Below are 23,996 nucleotides of genomic sequence, written 5' to 3'. Positions count from 1 at the left end.
AGAAAAAAAACAACGACACAAGGGCAGTTTAATCAGTTTTAATAAATAAATATAAAAATAAATTAATCTCATTGAGACAGTCATAGTTTTAGTAAGGGTCAATGGGACTATAGACAAACCAAAATCCAACTGTTGTGAAGTGATTACAGATGCTTTGAAGGATGGAGACCCATGTCAAATGAGTAACATAAAAAATAATAAGAAATAAAATGCTGATTACGAAAATATAGTGCACGTCTGGTTTTTGTATCGCTCTGCCATCCGATTGGTTCAGAAGGTTATACTTCAAAACATCGCAGGTCAGGATGGTTGTTCCTAGTTTAAACTCTGTATGGGAATGAAAATTCAATTTCACGTTACATAGATGTAATTTAACCCTCGATATCTCTCCCCAAAGCACCTTTTACATTATTACATCTATTCTTGTGCATTTGGTCAAGCTTATTCGTGGTCCAAGATATTGCAAAAAAAAACAAAAAGAAGAAGAAAGTGGATTCGACATTTGCATTAACATTGACTACAATATGACAAAAAATAAGTAATTCATTAACATTGACTACAGTATGACAAAAAAATAATTAATTCATTAATTCAGTGAAAGGTGTACTATGTATAGCACAGAAACTTACGAACATGTGAAGTGACTGAATAACTTTGACGTCCTTTAGAGTACCAAAGTAACAGTAACCACAGTCACACCTGCTATCTAAATGTTTATGTGATCGTGTTTAGGCTGTTTAGGAGGTAAAAACAACAGTAACCGCTAGCTTTACTCATGCCATTGCAACATACGAAGGCTGGATTTTCTCAATGTACATTTTAAGCTAGGCTCAGCTACGCAATTTAGCTTTATGGTAGCATACAGCTCTTCAAATGTATTTACAACTATGACACGAGAAACTATATGATCTTGTCGATCATCAAACTAGTGTCATAAAAGTCGCTACGTTCATTGGATACGATCTAAAATGGAGGGATTGAATTGTTTGTATGGATACGGTGCAAGGGTCAAAATACAACATCATACCAATAGCATAACGTTCAAAAAATATATACACACTGTACATTATGGATATTTCAAAGAGCTTATACCCATACAACATATGTTAAAAATGTACCCAAAGGCAAATGATTAAACAAAAATAGATGTTCAATGTTATGTAATTAATCTCCCTCACATATCTCCTTATGTAAAAAAAGGAAACAAAAAAGATATGATGTCTTTGTCACCATCTTTCCAAAAAACTCTTGATAACTCTCTAATATTTGATAAAAGCTTCATAATATTTCCAAGAATTAGCAGTTTTAAAACAAACTCCAAAATACAGCTCCAGGAAGACCAGTCTCCTGTTTTTGTGTAACATTATGTCCATTTCACAAAAAGTCTCTGGCTATAATCTCTCAGAATAATCTCTGTTCGAGTCGTCTCTGTTTTTTTTTGTTTTTTTTAAATATATCACAGATATACTTAGCATCTTTCCCTGGTCAGTCCCCCAGCTCACAAAATGCTAATGTTATGCTAAGCTGTTCTCATTTAGCATGCTTTCATAACCATGCTCCCAAACTGTCACTGTTCACTGTATCAATGTGGCAAACTGTTCCGCTTCCTGTCCCACTGTCTGACAGCGAAGATGCAAGCTAACATGCTAGCACGAGAATTAGCAACTTCATCAATGCCTCAGCATGCAACTTCTTCAAAGTTCTGCGAGTAAAGAACGTTGCCTCACAGTCAACGGCAAAAACAAACCCAAATGAATGACTAAAAACTTGTTAGGACTACTGTACTGACTAAGTGGCTAGTCCTTGAGCCTAAATGGCCTCTATTGTGATTGTTCACTGTATGTTCTTGTGTAGCCTTTTTCTGTGTCACTGTGAAGAATGGTCTTCAGTCACTCGTCTAGTGATATCAGTAAACTCTGTGGTACTCTTAATGTGGTTAAGATATTACAGTGCAAAATGACAAGTTATTGAATTAAAGCTTCTACGCTAGCAAGACATATGCTACTTCTAATAAAATTCTCTGAGATAGCACAGAATATAGTGAGCAGTGTCAGTAGATACACGTGTTCATATACACAGCATTGCCAAAAGGTTAACTGTCTTACAGGAAAGCAGCAATGAATGCTGGGTAGGGAAAGAAAATAATAATATACAATTAGTAGATTGTGTGGGAAAGCACCTCTGAGGTTACAGTATGAGGTGAGAACACACTTATTCTTTTAGTGTCCAGTAAGTTGCAGATATTTGAGGGCTTCTCATGCCAGTTTGTTCTTTGATCTCGGGATCCAATCTCTACAAGACATGGCAGCAGTTGTACTGTGCAAATGGTAGAAGCTTCTCTTTAGAGGTGGGCTGGATGTTGAAGGACAAGGCTTTCTCACAGAGCGGGAACTGTAGCAGACGTTCTCGTAAGTTCACGTTCTTGACCTTGCTGGGATCGGCCCGAATAGCAGAGTCAGTACTTGTGTCCCTGGTTTCCTGGAGGCCTGTCTGAGGTTTAGGTTGTACCTCCTCAGTTTTCTCGACTTCAGCCGCAGTCTTACGCATCTCCACCCCATCGGGACCCAGGTCCACACAGTGGTTCCTTGGCAGGGACCTCGGGGATCCACAAGGTGTTGACACCACCCCAACCTCGAGCAGTCGAGATTTGGCTAGGGTATTATTGTTATTTTCTAGTGTGTCCTTCGAAGGTTCTCGCTGTCCCCAGCAGCACTGTACAACATCTAATGTGGGAGCTGGTGGAGGTCCGTCTATATTTGGATCTTGAATCTGTTCTCCCTCTTGCTCATCTAAAGACAAGCTAGGTTGGGTGAAAACTTCCTTCCCCCTTCCTCTACCTGGTTGTTCTGTGTGGTTGAACTCCACATGGGCTTCAGTCTTCGAGGGCATCTCTACCTGATGTTCTACGGTGCCAGAAGAGACGTTAGAGGCTAATTCTGAAGGCTTATTTTGCTCTTCTGTTAATTCCGATCCTTCATCGAGTTCCTCCTCCTCGGTCACAGTTTCACAGTTTCCCATCACCTTACTTGACGGCATCCCTGCTCTCCTCTGAGTCTCTGATTGCAAAGATATTCTAGAAGGTTTCAATGATAGATCTGTCGAAGGAAACAGATCCAGTTTATCAGGTGCCACCTCAAGCTTCACCTCATCTTTGTTCTGCTCCTTTTCATCATCCTCATCCTCTTCTTCTTCACAGATCTGCTGTAAGGCTCCAAGGCTCTTGACAGTAGGTTGGTCTGGAGGTGGAGGGCGCAAATTAAGGCTCAAGCATGGAGCTGTGCTGCAAAAGTCACTGAATGAGTTGTCATGACGGTTGGGTTTGGGAGCCAGCAGGTCCCCAGACTCACTCACACCACGTCGCACATAGCCGGTAGACAGAGAGCCAAGAGGCACTAAGGGACCCATAGGTGCTCCTCTTAGTGTATCAGTCCGGGGAACTTGGCTCACCAAGTCCAGTGGTTCCGACATGGGTCTCCTGTAGCGGGAGGAAATAACAGTACTCAGTACAACGTATTAAGAACCTTTAGGTTCCAAGGGTTATGTGGTAAGATTAGATCCACCACATAAGAAGATAAAAGACTTTCAGAACCCAAATTATCCAAAATATGTTTAAGAATACTGGGACTTACTGTGTATGTCTTTGTTCAGGACTGACACTTGACTGCTCTTGCTTTTCTCGAAGGAGTCGCTCTCCCAGCAAGTAGTACGTGGCTGTGATGTGGTTATATTGGTCAGCCTCCAAAGCTCTATCACAAAAATGTATTTGTACGATTAACTTACATAACTGTATTCTACGACCAAAAGAAAATATCCAAGAAGAATAAAGAGATACCCACTCCTGGATGGCATCTCGGTCAGCAATGCTGCCACTGGTCATGGCCTGGAGTATGAACTCATGCTCTTCGGGTAACAAACTGCGGTGAGAGGTAAGCGGGGCGGCTGTGTATCCGGCAGGCGAAGGGTCAACACCTTGCAACCAAGGGTGGCCCTCTATCTCTGTGAGAGACGCTCGCTTAGCAGGATCCCTCTGCAGCATTCGTGAAATCAAACTGAAAGGAAAAAAAGAAAATAAGAGGGAGAGAATGATGAGAGATTGTTATCCCTTTTTTTTACCAAAGCAGAACAAGAACATCAGACATGACCTTCTGTGGGGGGGGGGGGGGGGGAACGAAATAAGAAAAATCCCATCATCTCAAATAGGCTTGATTTTGTCACCCTTCATCACACTTGCCTCCATCTCACTTCATTTCAGTCTCACTCTACTTGCAATTTTTGTACTTTCCATTTCTAGCAATCTTAATAAATATTCTCTGCCTGGCTGACAGACGATGATTGCACAGGCGCATTTTGCCATCAGAGGAGACGGAATGAAAAGAAAGTGCTTATCTTTCTGCTGATTAATATTCATGAGCACCTGCAGAGAATTGGTGCTTCAGTGAGGCGAACTGAAAGAATACGGTATTGGTTGGAACACTTGCGATCCAAGCCTGCTTGTGTATGTGTGAATGCACTGCATCCAGCTTGTTTATTCAGGGCATTTGAGTGTTTTATTTCACTGCGGTACTGGCACACGTTCCTGCATCTCACATAGCTGACCAGCAGGGGGAGATGTTTCCCCTTTCAAAGTGTTTTTTTTTGTGTCTGTTTATAATCCTACATGCTCCATTGCCCTTGAACATCAGTGGAGTCTCTTGATGTGTTTAACCTCAAGACCTTAAATAGCCGTGAGGAAGAAGGGTGGAAAAAAGCAAACTACAGATAAACAGCAAGATGAAAGTCTGCCTAAAGACACAAGCGTTCTCCTCTTCACATTAAAGGAGGCTTTTGATTGTGGTGGAGATCATGTGACCCAGTCACTATGTTTGGCTGTGCAGTCAAGCCCAGATGTCTCAACACAAACTTGTACGCACACTCTTGCACAATTGCCTGATTCAGACCTAAACTCAAGCCCGAGAGCTGTTGCTTTGGGGATGTTCTGACTACAAATAGCCTGGAATAAACCCACTTAAAAATAACTCCAACAAAGGGCAGCCTTGTGTAAAGATCTGGTCACTTTAAAGCTGCGGTGAACACACTTAAAAGCAGGCTTGTGCACCTTTCAGAAGTGAATTGAGATTGGTTTGTGATTTAGAATTAAGTTCCTGAATGTGAAATATGGTGTCTAATAGGACACAGAATTGTACATACAAATGAAATGAAAAGAAAGGTGTTTTTAATAATACATTTCATTTTGTTACAGAAAATATATTTAAAGAAACATTAGCGTGGCACCTATAGAAATATATATTTACACATTTTAAATAAAAAAATGATCATTAAAAATATATTATTATTATTATTAAGTTACAAATAGTCATAATTAGTCAAAATTAATCATGTAATTATGTATTGTTATACAACGCATTCCTGTGGCCGGTATACCGGAATATCTAGTTAAAGCCCTCATGAGACAAAATGAGGGCGTTGTCTTGACCTGTTACTCTCAGTATCCATCAGCTGGCCCAAGGATGCAATTTCTGCGTGACTGTCATAACATGCTCCTAAATCTAACCTCCAAGAACATTTGCGTCATTTAAAGAGCCACAAACTGTGATTGGCTGGTCCAAGCAGGTGTAAACAGATAAAGTACAGAATGTTCATATGGGCTTTGGTCTACACATAGGTATGAAGTTTGGCGTGAAAGTGGTACAAACTGGAGTGCGAGGGAGAGGCGTTTGAGAGGCTACATCCTGTCACTTCTCAGGGGGAAAACACAACAGAACACAACTCTGTGTTCCAGTGGCACAAAGGTGTCAATGACATCTTTAAACTCGTTATTTTAAATCAAACTTGTTTTTGTGGGCACGAGTCAGATCAGCATGGAAACTCTTATTGAACAGGGTCATGTTTTTGGTAATATTGTTTTTTCAGAAAGAGTAAACTCTTCAGCACCAGCTTGGGAAGCAAAGACTATTGATCTATGAAATCAACTGACCCTGAATAATACAAGACTTGTTACATAATGGCCTACTACTATCATGATGAGTTTCTGGAGTTGTATTTTTGTCATGGTTTCCAGTGAAATTCCCAAGATAACATTGTTCTAACTTGTTTTCGAAGAATACGTCTTACATAAAAAAATGTTCTAAGCCCATTTGGCAAATTGTTTTTTCTTGTTTTAAGCATAAATGTAGTAAGCTTTGTACAAGTACACAATAAGCTCCAGCCTTCTGGATTAAATCAGAGAAAGCTGTATACAGTATTAGTTCATGTGTGCAAGCTCAGATGACATATACGTACTCTTTGCATTCTGGAGAGACGTGGTTGGGCACAGTGTAACGACAGTCCATTATCATGATGAGGGTCTCGCTGTCGTTGGCCTCCTGAAAGGGTGGTTGTCCACAGACTAGCATATAGAGGATTACACCCAGTGACCAGATATCTGGAAGACAGACAATCACAGACTTAATCTTAAATCCATTTTCCACATTTATTGGTTTTAAATATCGCAATCTGGGAAATTCGGATCTGAATTTTTAAAAATCAAACTGTTGTCAGAGTAAATATTTACATCTCTAGAGAGAAGCGTAACTGGATTTGTGCAGGAAAGAGGAAGAAACATGTCAAGGGCTTTATCCAACAAAGAAGTGCCCACATGTGACACTATCAAAACCAACCAATACACACAAATAAAACAGAGCCTTAACCTCTCCAGCAATTCTAAATACTCTCACTGTACGTCCTCAGACAATATTGAACTAACTTAAGCTTTATGCCTATAGGCATGATGATTTTCTGACTAAAGACATTGTTTTCCCATCCAACTCTGTGCAAACTAAGGATCCCAGGAAGTCTTACAGAACCTCACGAACCAAGACCATGGTGAACGGGACATAAAAAAAGATTGAAAAGTAATAGAGAGGGCGTGTAAGTCCCACAAGAGACGTGTTTGTTTTGGTGGCGTACTTTTCCATGGTGGACTTCCAAGAAAACAAGCTTCCTCTTTTACTTTTTCACTCGTGTGCGTGTGAACACACAAAAAAAGTACAAATATGGGTGAAGGTTTAGGCCTTGCTCTGTTAAGAGAGATTATTTTTTAAATAATAGGATCAGTTTAGATTCCCTGAGTCAGATCACTCATTTTATATTCATAACATTTCATTTAACCTACGATTTCTAAAGGAAAGAGTACCGAGAATGTGCTCATTCATAGTTTTGGTCTAGTGCGCTGACCTGACTGGCAGTTAAATGCGGCTGCTGTATTCTTGGAGGTCCATTTTGGCGTATACAGAAATTCAGAAGTGGCCAGAGGACAAATACAAACATTAAGTGTTGTTGCAACATGGGACTGGAATTCTAAACTTGTTCTTGGGATTAGTGTTATTTTAATATCACTGATATACTAGCTTTTGTTAATATTTTTTATTAGATTTTTAGAGTTTTAGTAATATTATTTTGCGTTTTTGAATATATATATTAGTTTTAGTTCATCATTAATAATCATCATCATCATCAACAACATAATTAATACTACTACTACTACTACTACTACTACTAAATTATTCAAATTTAGGATTACGTTTTAGTTTTAATTTTACAAGGAGTAGGTCACCCAAAAATGCTGTTAAAGTTACATTTATTTTATGTTTATTTTTTAATCTGTGCCAACTTCTTAAACTTTCCCATTTAAACGGCAACTTCAAATCTGACATGCTGGTCTCACTGTGCTGTGTGTGTGTGTGTGTGTGTGTGTGTGTGTTCCTGGTAAACCCTATGGGAACAAAATGTCCCCACAATGATGGAAATACCAGAAATCTCTGGCCTTGTGGGGACATTTTTGGTCCCATGAGGAAAATAGCTTATAAATCATAGTAAGTGATGCTTTTTGACTATGTAAAAATGCAGAAAGTTGTTTTTTTATGATGGATAGATTTAGAGTTAAGCCATGGAATATACAATTTGTACGGTATAAAATCATTATAATCATCAGTTTTAATCAACATAAAACACTGAAACCCAACATTTGTGTGTATAAGGATGAATTCTGTGTGAAAGAGCATGTACTTTGTGAACCAGAGCAGAGAATCAGCGTGACAGACAGTCCTGAGAGACAGCATTGTCCAAACAGTGTCTTTAACTGCTCTGACAATAACTCCTCTCTTCTGCTCTCTGTACTGCGTGTTCCTCCACAGATCCAGACAAACAGACACTAGTGCTACAAATCTCGCACAGCCACACACGTGCATGCAGGAGGTTATGTAACGTATTTTATCTTTTAGCACACTCAAATGCTCTAAATATACATGTGTGTTGGACATCAGATGAGATATGACACCCAAGGTTCAAACTCCATAATAAAATCATGTATTCTTGATCAAACAAGTGCATTAATGTTATAAATGTAAAACTTAGTTTATTTTAGTTAAAGTACTCAACTTGCTTACTTAGATAAATGCTAAAGATAATTTATGATAATTATCACAAACATAACCAACAGTATGCAATGGTTTCATAGAAACTTTGTAAGAAAACATCTGCCTTAAGAAAGAGTGTGAATGTGTGGAGGTGACCAGACCACTTTATTTTTTTCAGCATCAAATGTCTCCATCATCAAAATGAACTCATTATAATGATCTAGGGTCAGTGTGACTGGTCGGTTTGAACTTGAAGCACACCTCTATGTGTGAGTGCTGTGACTGCAGTTTACACAAAACAGTGTAACTAACAAGGAGCGGGTCTGTGTTGAGTTTACATAATGTGACAACAGACTTGAGGTCTTGTAAAGATTCTAGGTTTTTAAAGATTCTAATTTTAGTTTGTAGAATAGTAGAATCTTTAGAATATTATAGAAACCTTGCACTGTTTTAAATCTTAGAATATTTATAATCTTAAGAACGTTTTTAGAAATTGTATAATTTGTTAGAATCTTAAGATTTTTTTTTAAAGTACCAGAATATTTAGAATCCTTAGAATCTTTTTTGAAATCTAAAAATGTCATAATGTTTGGAAACTCTGTACGGAAGCGTATTGCATTCACTTGAGGAAAAATAATCTACTCTGTTTTTCTGAATTAATGACTTAATTATCTCAAAATTATGAGATAATTTTTCTTGAAATAAAATGTATTTGCTCTGTTTTTCTGAATTGTTGAGTTAATTATCTCAGAATTATGAGATCATTTTTCATAAAAAAATATTTTGTTCTGTTTTTCTGAATTAACGAGTTAATTATCTCAGAATTACGAGATAATTTTTAATGAATAAAAGTTTTTGCTCTGTTTTTCTGAATTATTGAGTTAATTATTTCAGATAATTAAGTCATTAATTCAGAAAAACAGAGCAAATATTTTTTATGAAAAATGATCTCATAATTCTGAGATAATTAACTCAATAATTCAGAAAAACAGAGCAAATACATTTTATTTCAAGAAAAATGTATCTCATAATTTTGAGATAATTAAGTCATTAATTCAGAAAAACAGAGCAAAAACTTTTTATTCATGAAAAATTATCTCGTAATTCTGAGAAAATTAACTCGTTAATTCAGAAAAACAGAGTAGATTATTTTTCCTCAAGTGAATGCAATACGCTTCCGTAACTCTGAACCTCTGCCTAATATCTGAAACTCTGAAAGTCTTTATTATCTTTGAATTTTCTAATAAAATGTATTGTCCAAATTTGTTCAAAATTCTTTTCTAGTTTCTAAAATTCTAGTTTTTTTTTTTTTTGAAAAATTGAAAATAACTCTTTCCTATTTTAATATATTTAGAAATGTACTTTATTCCTGTTATGGTAAAGCTGAATTATCAGCATCATTACTCCAGTCTTCAGTGTCACATGATCCATCAGAAATCATTCAGATATGCTGAGTTGCTGCTCAAGAAACATTTCTTATTATTTTCAATTATACAGTTGTGCTGCTTAATATTTTTGCGGAAACCGTGATATTTTTTGATGAATAGAAAGTTCAAAAGAACAGAATTTAATTATTTCGCAAACATTATAAATGTCTTTACCATGACTTTTGATCAGTTTAATGTGTCCTTGTTGGATATAAGTAGTAGTTTCTTTCAAAGGAAAAGAAAAATGCACACAAAGCAGTGTAAGATAGCCAGTTTGTGAAGTTGTGTGTGATATCTTAAGAGAGAGTGAGTCAGTCTCTCCCAGCTTATCTGTCTCAGAACATCTCAGATCAGCAATGTCAACAACCTGAATCCTGATGACACTGAGCTGCTTCACACACGGTATACACGGTAAGCCAGATCATGAGGACATTGTAATGTCCATGTGAGAACAATTTGGTCCCCACAAAACCTGTACTTATATGTTGTGTGTAGAATAGAATAAAGTGGTAATTAGAGCTTAAGTGTGTGTGTGTCTGCATGTGAGCTGGCATTGAGTGACTGAACTCTTGTGAGTGGATTAGAGTCGAGCAGCTGATTACAGACTATGAATAAAACCTCTGACAGAGCTAATGGACATTCAGCCGTTCACACACAAAGGCAAAGGCTCAAGCTAAAAGAAAAACATGTGCAAAACCCCCTTCTCCAATCACGGTTAAATATCAGATTCTACACTTTCTCATCTCTCTCTCTTCTGCTACAGAGGTTAATGTCATCAGCTAAACCGGAAGATGCCAGCCCGTGCCCAGCAAACTTCAGGAGCTGAATAAACTACTAGGCAGCGGGCCACATGGTCAGCCGACAGGCACTGCCGTGTGTTTAGAGCTGCTAAAACAGACTAGCAGATGTGATGTATCCCACTGCACAATAACGTAACGTAATTCAGGTACAATGCAAGTGCAAGCCAGGTGCTTTTAATTAAGTCTGTTTTTTGTGCTAGCAAAATGTAATTAGCCGGCACTTTATCTTAAAAAAAAAAAAAAGTTGAAAGTAAGCTAACTAGCAATATAAATGTGCATTTTAATACAGAAAAATACATACGCTTATCAAAAGGGAGGAGAAAACACTTCTCATATCTATTGTTGGGGGGAAATCTAATGGAGACTTTAAACTGATTACTTTAAACAAATTAGTAAATCGTCCACACGATTTAGCAAATCGAGGGAACGAAATAGTAAATCGTGCACACGATTAAATCTTTTTTGCAAGTCATGTGCGGGGGCTCTGTAGATAATTTATTAATATGACTAGAAATGATTATTTTCAGCCTTTGTGATTTGCTAGTCGCACTAAACCATCTCATGATTTTGGTTTTATTCCTTTTGCAGCCCTACAACATGTGTCCAATTCTACAGTATTTTATGCAAATGCCCTGTGAACTGGTAAAAGCTAACCAAATTAGCCAGACGCTACCATGGACGGGCTGTGTGACATGCCCTCATCTTCAAAAACCGTAAATCATACAGAATCAGGAACCACTATGAACCTGTGTAACCTGAACTGAATGTATTCAGGCAAATATGCTAACTGCTAAGCTACAGCTATAGCAAAGCATTGCTTTTATGTCCATGTTTACTCTTCATTCTGACTGATAAAGTAAGTTAAACATCAGTAACACATGACTACTCAGTCCTTATCTGTTCTAGTTCTATCGCTTAGAGAAAGATGAGACAAGCCCTCAGGTTCACACGCCTCTAGCGTCCTAGCATGTATGTGTGTGAGTATTGCCTCCTCTGCACACTTTGTTGGGTCTCGGCGGAGGCTGACCCACTTTGTGCAGATCTAATCCTGGCACAGGCAGCCTCTGTGAGAATTACTGTCCCACAGTCACATGGCGCTCTGGCAGAAAAAAAAAAACATAAATATGATATTAATAATGTTAGAGCAGAGGGGCGGAAGGGCACACATGGCAGCTCAGCACACATCTGTGCTCTAGAAAGCCCTAGTGAACTGGAACGAGAGAAAGACAGTGAGAGAGAGACAGACAGGTTCAGTGTCTAAGCAATGTTAAGCTCAAGTGTCCTCTGAAGACTGTCTCTCTCTCTCTCTCTGTCTTCGTCGTACATTGTGTCGAGCTTTGTGACTCCCATTTTGTTCCATCTTTCATCATAAGCCTTGAGTTTTCAAGACAGTGTGTCAAGTTAAAAATAGTCCAACTTGCAAAACACGTCTCCATATCCCTACATTCTGTTCTATTCCACTGCACTCCATCCAACTATTTTTGAACACAAGAACATGAGCTGTGTGAACGCACACTAGGAAATGCATCAGATCAGGGTCAGGGGAACCCAAAACCAGTCTAAATATTCACAGTTTCCCTAAGATCAAACAGACGACTGATCATCAGGCAAACTAACTAGTAGTTCTGAAAATGTGTAGTTTTGCATGTATAACTAGAATCTAAGAATATAACCTTTAGAATGTATAGAATCTGTGAATCTATCAAACTTTGAATTTGAATCTATAAAGCTTTAAAATAATTAAAATATTTAAATCTTCAGAATCTTTGAAACTGAATATTTTCATCTTTGGAATTCTAAAATTTGAAATCTTAAAACTATGAATCCCTAGAATCATTGAATCCATGAAGCTTTAGAATCATTCGAATTTTTGGAATCTGTGAATCTGTTTGATTTACATTTGATTATTTGAAACGATTAATCGTTTTAATTTTTGCAATTTATTAATTTTCAAACCTTTAGAATCTTAACTCTTTACCCCCCGCTGCCAGCGTTTAAAAAAAAGTAAAAAGGATCAGATCATCTGGATCATTTTCAGGAAGAATGATCAAAACATAAATGGAGTAGACTGAGTCCATCAACACCCCCAAAGCTTGCTCGGTCCTGCGTTTTAATGTTGATGATCGCATTATTTTACATATACATCTTCTTACATGCTATCGCTTGTTTCTGCTTCTTTTTGCCTGTGTTTTGATCCAGAGATTCAGTACTCTTTCAGAAGATGCGTAATAGCGCCCCTTACCGTATAACAGTGAAAACATGGAAAGCCGGAAAATTTAGTCAATGGCGGGGAAGCGTTGTCTCATAAATAACGGAAAATTCCGTCAATGGCAGGGAAAGAGTTAAAAAATTATTCTAAGATTCTAAAGATTTTTTTTAGATTCTACAGATTCTTAAAAGAGCCTTAGAGCCTTCAGAATCATTAGAATCTCAGAGCAGGGGAATGTACATCTGTGCTGTAGAAAGCTCTACTTAACTGAAACAAGACAGTAACAAGAAAGAGACAGAGAGACAGAATGATTCGTTGTCATTCCAGTTACTCTTCATCCTCTTGTCTGAGTCGATGTTAAGCTCAAGTGTCCTGCTTGACCCAGTCTCTCTCTCCATACTCATCTCTCTCTCTCTTTAAATCTGCTTTCTTTTCTTTTCATTTCTCCTTGACTCTTTTTGTCATACAGTACATCTCCAGAACTTAATAAGGTGACTGGGTCTGAACAATATAATGGAAGAGTTTGCGAGTTCACAGTCAGCCACATTCATCCTCGAAACAATTTTCCAAGACAAGACACAACATTACGGCAAATATGAGAAAGTTCCAGACCAAAGCACTGCCTGACACAACAGAAAAATGTACCGTAGGCAGCAGAAACATTTTATACATCTCTGTGGTTGAACAATATGAGTTTGTTTAATGGATATTGCTAATGTAAAAATGAAACAATGTTTGTTACCAATTTCACTGTCGTTAAATTTCAGGATATTCAATGTGAATTTGGCTCTCATGCAGATTTGTTGCAGGGATTCTGAATGCGGTCAATTGAGTCATGTGTAGGTCTGACCTGACTCAAATCTCCTTGCTTGAACCCTGCCAGGGCACAGATGTGCTGTTCATTCAGTAGATTTCCGCTCGGCAAACGACAGTGATTAAACCCAGAAGTGGCACGTGAGGAGAAGAGAGGGGAAAATCAACTGCGAGAAGAGAGCGAGGCAACCCGGCGTTCTTGCAACACAAACAATGAGTTTAACGCACAAGCTTACGAACCACTACAATTTAAACCCTTGCCGGATTAGTTTGACTGCACTGCATGTAAATGAAAGAGTCCGACAGGACAGAATTTAGCATCTGCTGAGATCTAACTGACTGACTAAATATAACAACACACTTGGAAACAGATAGAAGATAAATATCCAATCTTTGAAACTATGAATCTTCGAATCTCTTATGAATCCTTAGAATGTTAAGGATGTTACAATCTTAAAATCTCTGAATCTTTGAAACAATGAATCTTACATTCTGTTATTAAAATCAACAAATCTTTCAATCTTTGGAGTGACTTTATTGAGAATTTGACTCTCATGCGAATTTGCTTCAGGGATTCTGAATATGCATTCTGATTGACTGGCTGAATAAAACAACACACTTGGAAACAGATAGAAGAAGGGAAACTGTGATACAAGAATTTGTAGGAGGTGCAATGTCCAAAAAAATAAATTTTCATCACTTACCCACTGCAGGAGCATCATACTCTTCGCCTAGCAGTATTTCTGGGGCGGAATATGCTAGTGAACCACAGCTGGTCATCAACATTGTCCCAGGCTTAAAGTGGTTACTGAAGCCAAAATCTGTTAGCTTCACGGTCCCTTGCTGCCTGAAGAACACCACATTCTCCGGCTTCAGATCTCTGTGGACAACATGCAGACGATGGCAGTAGGCTATCGCTCGTACAATCTGCGCAAAGTGCACTTTCGCCGTGACTTCGGCCACCCCGCCTTCGTGACGCAAGATGTAATCGTACATGTCACCTCCGTCGCCCAGCTCTAGGATGAGGTAGAGCTTGGTCTGTGTATCGATGACCTCATACAGTCGCACTACATTGGGGTGCTGGACGAGTTTCATGCAACGGACTTCTTGTAGCAAGTGGCCAGTTGCTAAATCGTCAAGCTTGGTCTTGTCAATGACTTTGACTGCTACTAGTTGGCCCGTGAATACATGACGGGCTAGTTTGACCACGGCGAAATGACCTTTGCCCAGTGTGCGGTCGAGATCGTATAGGCCGGCTATCTTGCCCTCGTAACCGCTTTTGATGGCAGACATTTTGGATCAAGCAGTGGAGGTACAGTTGCAGGGCTGGGCTCGTTTACGTAAGGGAGCTGAAGGAAACTGGGACTCTACTGAGACATCACCTGTGGAAACACAAAAGAGAGAAAATGACAGTGAGGAAATGACACAAAAACAACGGACCCCCTGCACATAATTGTTATAATGAATTTTATCTCAGATATGGGGAGAATGTATCTAATCAGTGATGCTTGCTTAGGAAAAAACCTAACCTTTACCCACCAAACAACCCCGAAAGGCCAAGCAATTGCAGAGCAACACGCCAGCAACCACTCAGATCACCCAAGCAACTGAAAGGCAACACCCTGGCAACCATCCACAACATTCAAGCAACTGCATAGCAATTCCCTGGCAACCATCCACAGCACTCTAGCAACATACCAGCAACCACATACCACATACCAAACAATCACTCAACATAAAGTATGTCAGTAACCACACAGCAACATACTAGAAACCACCCAATGAACTGTAGCAACTGCATAGCAACATGCCATAAACCAGAACATGCTAGCAAGAGTGGTGGTGGCGCAATGGATAAGACACATGCCTTTGGTGTGAGAGACCCGGGTTCGAATCCACTGTGAGACACCAATGTGTCCCTGAGCAAGACACTTAACCCCTAGTTGCTCCAGAGGCGTGCGACCTCTGACATATATAGCAATTGTAAGTCGCTTTGGATAAAAGCGTCAGCTAAATGAATAAATGTAAAAAATGTAAGATCAATGGCCATAGAACCATCCATAACTTTAGCAACCTAATAGCAAAACCCTAGCAGCAACAAAGCAACATGCCGACAGCCGCTCAAAAAACCTTAGTAACAGCCTAGCAACCAGAGCAGTGTTAATAATCATACAGCAACTCCCTAGAAACCATCTACAAAATCCCAGCAACCACGTAGCAACATGTCATCAACCAATCACAAATCATTGGCAACAGCTGAGCGACACCCTTGCAGCCATTCATAATTTGAGCCATCGCATAGTAACACCCTGGCAACCCCATAGCATCATGCCAAAAGCCAATCATAACAACCTTCAAACCAATATCCTAGCAAGTAGCAAACAATCAGAACACCTTAGCTACAGCATAGCAACAGCCTGGCAACCACCCATGACATCCTAGCAACTACATAGCAATGTGCCAACAGCCATTTAGAACAATCTAGCAGCTGCAAAGAACTTTAAAAGGTTCCTCTGTGGCATCAGACTGGAAAACCCTTTTAGGAATCTTTAAGTGCAGGGATGTAGTGCTCTTTGTATTGAAATAGACAGTGCTGCAAATAGAGGCAAACTCCACTTGACTTTCACATTCACAGAGGAAGATGAGCGTGTGGAGAGAGCTCAGGGTAAGCCGTCTAACAGGTATACTGTATACACTATGTATACAGGTACAGCATACTGTATGCTCAAGAGAAGAGAAATACTGTTGGTATTTGCCTGCATGAATGCCAGACACTGATCTTAAAACATTTCGAAGAAAAATATAATTGACTAATTAACTAATCGTCTCATAAGCAAACAATTATTATTATATATTATTATACCCAGACAGAGCCTACTTTGTAGTACAGCAGTTACTTAGCAACAGTAGTTACTATTACGAAGAACTCAAACAAATCCACCCAGTTACTTAACAGAGAACTCCTCTATTATCAAACTGATAGGGAGTGACAATAATGACATGTTCAAGCACGAATATGGCTGTCTATTACAAATTCAGCCATACCTAGAGGTAACATCATAATGCATGCTAAGACAAAACCCATTCAATAGTGAAATTCTATAGGAAGTGATATTGATTGTGACATCCCCCCATGGTATTAGACCAGGGGTGGGCAAACTTTTTGGCTCAAGGGCCACACTGGGTTTTAAAATTTGACAGAGGGCCGGCCCAGTAGCAGATTATGAAACACGATCTCATGAAAGTGCGTATCTATTCCACGAATTTAATTTCTCGTGCCATTTATACGCCAAAAATATATATTTTTTAGTGCATATGCTATGCACTGTAAACCCCTTGGTTAGGATTAGGGGTGCGGAGTGCAATTTTTTAAAAATATTTGAAATAATTTGAAAGATATTTTGAAAAATGTCGGTAACTAAACAGTTGATGGACCCCATTTACTTCCATAGTAGGAAAAAAAAAATACTATGGAAGTCAATGGGGTCCATCAACTGTTTGGTTACCGACATTTTTCAAAATATATTCTTTTGTGTTCAGCAGAAAAAAGAAATTCATACAGGTTTGAAACAACTTGAGGGTGAGTAAATGATGACCGAATTTAAATTTTTGGGCGAACTATCCCTTTAAGTGCGTATCATATGCACGCGAAAACTGCGTTTCATAAGAACTACAAATACAATTCGTGGTATTCGAACTTTCATGAGATCGGGCTGAGCAAACACATTTACATTGTGGCAACGTCTGCGCGAAATTCAACAACTGAGAGGACATTCTGACAATACATTTTTTTATGCTAGATATCCCCCATTTAGCATGTTATTTAATTAGTCAGATGATTGATAATTATAGCCTATACTTTTTAAATATTGTTTATCCTTATTATTATTTAATGGGCCTAACCGTAAATTAGAAACAAAACACCTAAGTGTACACTTAGAAGAGTAAAAATGACAGAAGGTTACATTAATTCAACTTTATTAAAACTGCATGGCAATCAATTTGCACGGCAATCAATTTGCACTTCCAAAAGACATACATTTGTGGAAAAAAAACGAAAAAAACGATTATACAAATTTATTTTAAGTATAATAAAATAAAACATAAAAAGCAAAGGCAGATCAGAACATTTAATGAACAAAACCGGGTTCTGTAACTTACATGGCAGACAGGGGAGCGTAACGTTAGTCGAAAGCCGGGCGATAAAGGAGGATACATCCACAAATCCAGAGTAGCAAAAATAAATAGCAGACAAATCAAAGGAAAAACTAAACATGTGTGCAAGCGGTTACCAAAAATGTTTTTCTCTGTGAGTTTTCAAAAAAAGAAAAAAACATTAATGTGCACCAAATCTATGCGCTTAAGTTGCTGTCTGTTTGGTTTCCATGGTGACGCGTCTAGCTTGTTACGTGACACACCGCAGCCACAACAGCGCTGAATGAATGATGATCTGCTTTTATGTCATTTTTCCTTTTTTTACATTTGTTAGCTATGGCATGAAATATCTGATATTCCGATTGTCAAATATTTGCAACGCAATATATATATATATATAAAACACAAAGTATTGCAAGAAAGAGGCAAAATGAATGCGATCTTTAGACAATTTTTTTAATACTCGACGGGCCGGATTAAACAGCCTAACGGGCCGTATGTGGCCCGCGGGCCGTAGTTTGCCCACCCCTGTATTAGACACATCTTTTGTAGTATCGTTGTATCACGCAGTTGCAAGACATGTGATTAAGAAAATGTATTTCAACCATTAGGTGCACATGAAAACTTAAGGGAGATTAGTTAAGACTCAAGCAAAACCAAAACAAACAAAAAACAAAACAAAACAACAAACAAAACAAACAACGTCCCTAAAAGACACATAAAACAAAACAAAAACAACCATCCCAAAGACACATAAAATCAAACAAAAACCAAAACAACAATCCCAAAAAGACACATAAAATCAAACAAAAACCAAAACAACAATCCCAAAAAGACACATAAAATCAAACAAAAACCAAAACAACAATCCCAAAAAGACACATAAAATCAAACAAAAACCAAAACAACAATCCCAAAAAGAAATATAAAACAAAACAACTGTCTCAAAAATACACACACAACAAATACCAAAACAAAACAAACAACGGCCCCAAAAAAGACACACAGCACCTCAAACAAATAAAAATAAAATAAACAAAACAAAACCACAAAAACAAACAACCCCTAAAAAGACACACAACAACACTAAAATAAAATAAAATAAAAACTACGATAAAATATCAAATAAAATACAATTCTGACATTAATCTCACATAGAAATAATTGAGGGAACCCAGATAAAACGTATAAATATGCTCTGATTGAGGGGATACAAAGAGATAAGTGGAAAAAGAGGGGAGCGTGAGGAGAGAAGTGTTTTGGGACTTGGCGTCAGAGGAGTCGGATGACAGGGGTGTAGCACAAATGGTGTAGATCAATACCTGTAATGCGATATCATTATTAGAGTGCGTGTGTGTGTGTTTGTGTGGTTTGATGAAAGGAGCTTAATATTTAATGACCAATGATAGAGGTTGAAAAGGACACTAATGCCATGATGCCCATCTAAGACTTGGTGTTAACTCATAAAAACTACAAATGTACATAAAATTACTAAAACTGAAATCTAATTCTAATTCAGTAATGATATATTCATATGTCATCTATGCAAATATTTACACTTTGTATTCGGGTATCTGAATGATATGTGAGCAAAAAAGGGAGAATTCAATCTCCATTCACTTTAAATGCAAAAGAGCAGTGTGAACATTATCCATAAAATGATATTTTGCGTTCCCCAAATGAAAAGTGAGCTGTTCCTTTAACAGAAGAGAATCAGATCTGTTTTAGTGTTTGCAAGATCATTATTTTCATTCAGAACTTCCTGCTTCTTACACCCTGGAGAGCAAAACTTTGATGTTTTGTTGCCTTTTGTGAGATGTCTTTATTTAATAGTAAGACCGAAAGAGAAACAGAGCCAGATGACAAATGAAAGTGCAAAAACAGAGCACAAGGATGTAACAAAGGCTGGGTGGCCTCTATATTGAGGAAGGATAGGGCTGTCCACCCTTTCCATGTTCCGAATCAGCTATATAAGCATGGCAGTATTTCCTACAGGCAGCACAAATGGTGCTTCCTCCTGATAGCGCTCAGGCAGACACCCAGCATCCGCAATTTGGGACGACTCTCACAGTTACACAAGACTCACACATGCTAACACACGCAGGCATGGCATTTCCTCGACTTCCTGCAAACGAGGAACTCACGTCAAGGAGAAGGGAAGCAGGCTCAGCAAGCTCAGCGTTTCTGCGAGAAAATGTCCGCTGCCTGAGCGAGAGATGCTGGGGTCTTTTGTCACCTGCTGCGTGAGAGTCAGAAGGAAAACAGACCCCGACTCATTTGTACGCCGATACGGAACACACAAACCCGTACGCGGGGCTGTCAGGAGGCACCAGGGGAGAGGTGTGAAAGGATGAGTCATCCCGCTCTCTCTTTTGAAGGGCTGATGGACGAGAGGAGTGAAGAGATGTGAAAGAGATGCAGAGTCGGGGAGAATATAATGGGGTTTTCCTTTAGATATGATCTCATCGCCCCATGTTCCCATCATGCAATATTCATAGTGATGAGGTCAGCGTGGTGCAATGGGAGCTTGCGTGCCTGCTGTGCGAAGTGCATTAACGTGTACACTCAAACACACACAGTAAAACATTTAAACCACTGGTCTATCGGTAAAATTCATCAAAATGCAAACTGTTGGTCTCATTCACTAAGTATGCGTACACACAAATTTGTGTGAAATCAGCATACAAACATCAATAACTTTAATACTAAAAAGTACTCTAAATTTACGGGAAAAAATTAAACCACGTACGTTAAAAGAAAAAAGAAAAAAATACATGTAACCACATACTCTGGGTGGCCTTAGAATCATGTTAAGATAAATTGTTTGGTATGTAGATATTTAGAGATCTTTCGAGAGCGTCAAATGTTTGCTGGGACGAAATGCTGTAAAGGATAAGGAAAGGTGGAAAGGTTGTGTGAAAAGCCCTTATATGAAGATGGTTTTGGCGTGTTTTATGCAAACTATTAACCTTGTGCACGCGGTGGGTCATTTAGAATACTCCAAATTCATTAACAACAGAATGAGGTTAAGAATAAATTCATGCGCATACGCATGTGCTGTGAATTAGGTAGAATTCCTTTTCGAAAAAAGTTCTCCTGTGCGTACAAATATGAAATAATCTATGCAAATATTCCTGAATGTACACCCAGGGTTCCAAAACCTAGTAATTGTGGAATCCACATGTACCAGATGTGGCCCGGATCTGGGCCGACACTATGTTGCTGTCTGGGTGCCTAGTGCCTACTGAGGGAAAATTTGAAGTTCACACTCCAGGTCTATCTGCCTCAGAATTTAGTTCAAATTCATAGGCAGCGTTGAATCAGGAGGCATGCAATCCCAGAATGCATTGCAATGTGTTCCAAGATGGCGGACAAAACGAGAATTGTTAACTATAAATATACTTAATATACCTTCACACAGGCACTCTTTGCATTCCACTGCACTGCTTTTCCCATTGTTTTTCTATGTAAACATGCGCTGTACGAATTTATTTGACCATTGCGCATACGTGTTTTACAGGGATAGTCATCGTTTACTCACTCTAAAGTTGTTCCAAATCTGTATAAATTTCTTTGTTCTGCTGAACACAAAGGAAGATATCGTGATGAATGTTGGTAACCAAACAGTTGATGAGCCCCATTGACTCCCATAGTATGTTTTTCCTACAATAGTAGTCAATGGGGCCTGAGATCTGTTTGGTTACCAACATTCATCACAATATCTTCCTTTTTGTTCAGCAGAACAAAGAAATGTATACAGGTTTGGAACAACTTAAGGCTGATTAAATGATGACAGAATTTTCATTTTTGGGTGAACTACACTGAAAAAAAAAATAATACAGAAAAAAAAACAATGTAATTTTCATGAAAAAGTTAGTTCAGGCAAGAAGTAAATTCTATATTGGTACTCAAATCAAGCGTGTAGAATTGAAAGCATAAATATCAATGTTATAAATCATGTATGACAGAATTTTCAATTTTGGGTGAACTATCCCTTTAAGTCCTTGTGTTTTTCCACTGATTTATAATTATTAATAAAAAATGACTTACTTTACCCAGTATTTGTGTGCAGAGAGTTGATATGCTTAAAATATCACAAGTTTAGTTCTGCAACATGCTAATGGAAAACTCAATTGAAATCAACTGCTTTTCATACTACATGTAGAACATTACAAATTCATCACTTGTGAGGTTGCATGACTAATAGGATGCTATAAGGTAGCTGCCTATGTAGACAGTAGACAGTGATGTAACTTTTTATTACTTGTCTCTTTCTTTCCACTTGGCTTTAAATTTGAAAATTAAATTGTCTCCTATATGTATATTTCCAGTGACAAGAAGTTAGCCTGTCAACATTGAGCGCAAATCTGCTGTGCGACATGACACGATCAGTCAGTCTGAGGAAATTTGGTTTCTACAATGTAGGCGAAACTTGATCTAGGTGACCTGCACTCCCCTCTTGTCCCGATTCCCTCAGGTCAGCCTTGTGATGGAGCTGATGTGTCTTAGGACACTACTGTGATAACACTTGACACACACATGCACACTTCTTCTTTTCAATCTGAGGCACAAAAGAATCGCTGTGAAACCCACAAACTTGGTAGTTTGCCAGCACACAAGCTTGCACATATGCTCACACACATACATGTGCACAAACAAACACTGCTGAGTCTAGGACTATGGCTGCAAGCTATATATATACTCACACTCAAGTATCTACAATGATGCAGAACATACAAGACCATATATATATATATGTATATATATATATATATATATATATATATATATATATATATATATATATATATATATAAAAGAAATCAGTCTAATGACTTTAGCCAGCATCCTTTGCATCGCATTGCTAAGAATCTCACTAAGTGTTCACTTTAATTGCCACAAAACCTGTCAGTTCAACAATAATAACTGCTCCTAAATGCATCTCTCTTGTTTATCAGTTTGCATTGTCACAGGATTCCTGCACTTATGGAACAGTGCATTTTGACTTTGCACCAACACAGAGCAATATGTTGTTCATTAAATATTATACATAAATCAATGTGACCCTCAATTTCTCTGTCCTTCTTTCTGTCTCTTTGCCTTGTTTTCTTTCACTTACCTGTGTGTGTCCTTCTGTTAGATGCCCCTGAATGTCTCCAGGCCTAGGATAACAAAGAGCGGACCAGAGGATATGACTACCATACTGAGTGTGTGTGTGTGTGTGTGTGTGTGTGTGTGAAGGAGAGAGAGAGAGAGAGAACCGAAATGCAGGCCAGCACAATGCCTCAGAGTCCGACCCAGTGTTTGTCCGCAAACCACATCTCTATAAGTCACCTTTAATAATTCAGTCTTTCTAATAGCAACTAGCTAATAACCTGTCAACTACATAAAATGACACGAATAAAACAATAGTACATCAGATAATTAAAATCATCATTATTAACTATAACACAAACAATAACATCAAACTATTACACTCTGACAGGCTCTCAATGATCCCAAATGAAACTCAATGGAATTAAACCCTACATATATATCCCATATCCCATAGGCCTGTATCAATCCTCACGGGCGATTTCAGCATTCAATTCAACAAATAGTTAAATACACAAAACGCATTTGTTTTCTATAATAACTTACCATATAAAGTGGTAGGCAGCGTTTCATGCGTCTATGTAAACGAGCATCCGTTGGAAATACTCTCAGCTTCCCCTTGTGTATATTTCTGGAGGCTAAACAAAATATTCGCTTCCCAATATCTTCACACGTCTGCTCGCTGTTGTTTATATCAATAAATGATGCCCACTGTCCGACCAGGACGAGGCATGTAGTGGTGCGCGCGTCGCTCCGCAGTGCTCGCGCTCACTTCTGCTCTAGCGCTCGAGCGCTCTCCCTCCTCTGACGTCAATGCATTCCAGCTTACCCGGACTTGAGTGAGTGAGGGCGAGTGAGTTGACTAGGCAGGGCCGTATGAAATGTTTCTTAAGTCTCAAGAAGACTATTATGCAACTGGCTATAATTAGGAGAAGGGACCGAATGGAACAACATCACTCGGACTGACATTCCGCTCATTTATGTGCGATTTTGGTCACTTTAATGTCACAGTATATGCAAATAAGCTGACTCACTTGTGCAATCCGAACATTCTTGCAAGGTCTGTAATGAGCATATAGGATACATGTAGGCATATGACGAGCAA

The 23,996-nt window shown here is 38.5% G+C and overlaps 1 protein-coding gene across 1 annotated transcript; it reads right to left on the bottom strand.

Moving 5' to 3' along the window:
- Nucleotides 1–1,455: 1,455 nt before the first annotated feature.
- On the bottom strand, nucleotides 1,456–23,697 carry snrkb (SNF related kinase b). The gene is made up of 6 exons (XM_084396722.1): nucleotides 23,438–23,697; nucleotides 14,347–15,024; nucleotides 6,280–6,421; nucleotides 3,837–4,049; nucleotides 3,630–3,746; nucleotides 1,456–3,475 (listed from the first exon to the last, which is right to left on the bottom strand). The coding sequence occupies exons 2-6, from the start codon at nucleotides 14,933–14,935 to the stop codon at nucleotides 2,293–2,295; spliced, it is 2,244 nt and encodes a 747-aa protein (XP_084252848.1). The 5' UTR covers nucleotides 14,936–15,024; nucleotides 23,438–23,697; the 3' UTR covers nucleotides 1,456–2,292.
- Nucleotides 23,698–23,996: the final 299 nt, after the last annotated feature.

This window comes from Rutilus rutilus (genome assembly GCF_951802725.1).
Source record: "Rutilus rutilus genome assembly, chromosome: 23".
Lineage (NCBI taxonomy): Eukaryota > Metazoa > Chordata > Actinopteri > Cypriniformes > Leuciscidae > Rutilus > Rutilus rutilus.
Note: the sequence above shows the minus strand (reverse complement) of the source record. Positions and strands in the feature narration are given on the sequence as shown.

Excerpts from the sequence above, each read along its gene's own strand:
- snrkb (XM_084396722.1), bottom strand. The coding sequence starts at position 14,935 with ATGTCTGCCATCAAAAGCGGTTACGAGGGCAAGATAGCCGGCCTATAC. Across the intron at positions 4,050-6,279 it reads GTCTCTCCAGAATGCAAAGA|TTTGATTTCACGAATGCTGC; the intron begins GTACGTATATGT and ends TTTTCCTTTCAG. Across the intron at positions 3,476-3,629 it reads CCTGAACAAAGACATACACA|GAGACCCATGTCGGAACCAC; the intron begins GTAAGTCCCAGT and ends CTCCCGCTACAG.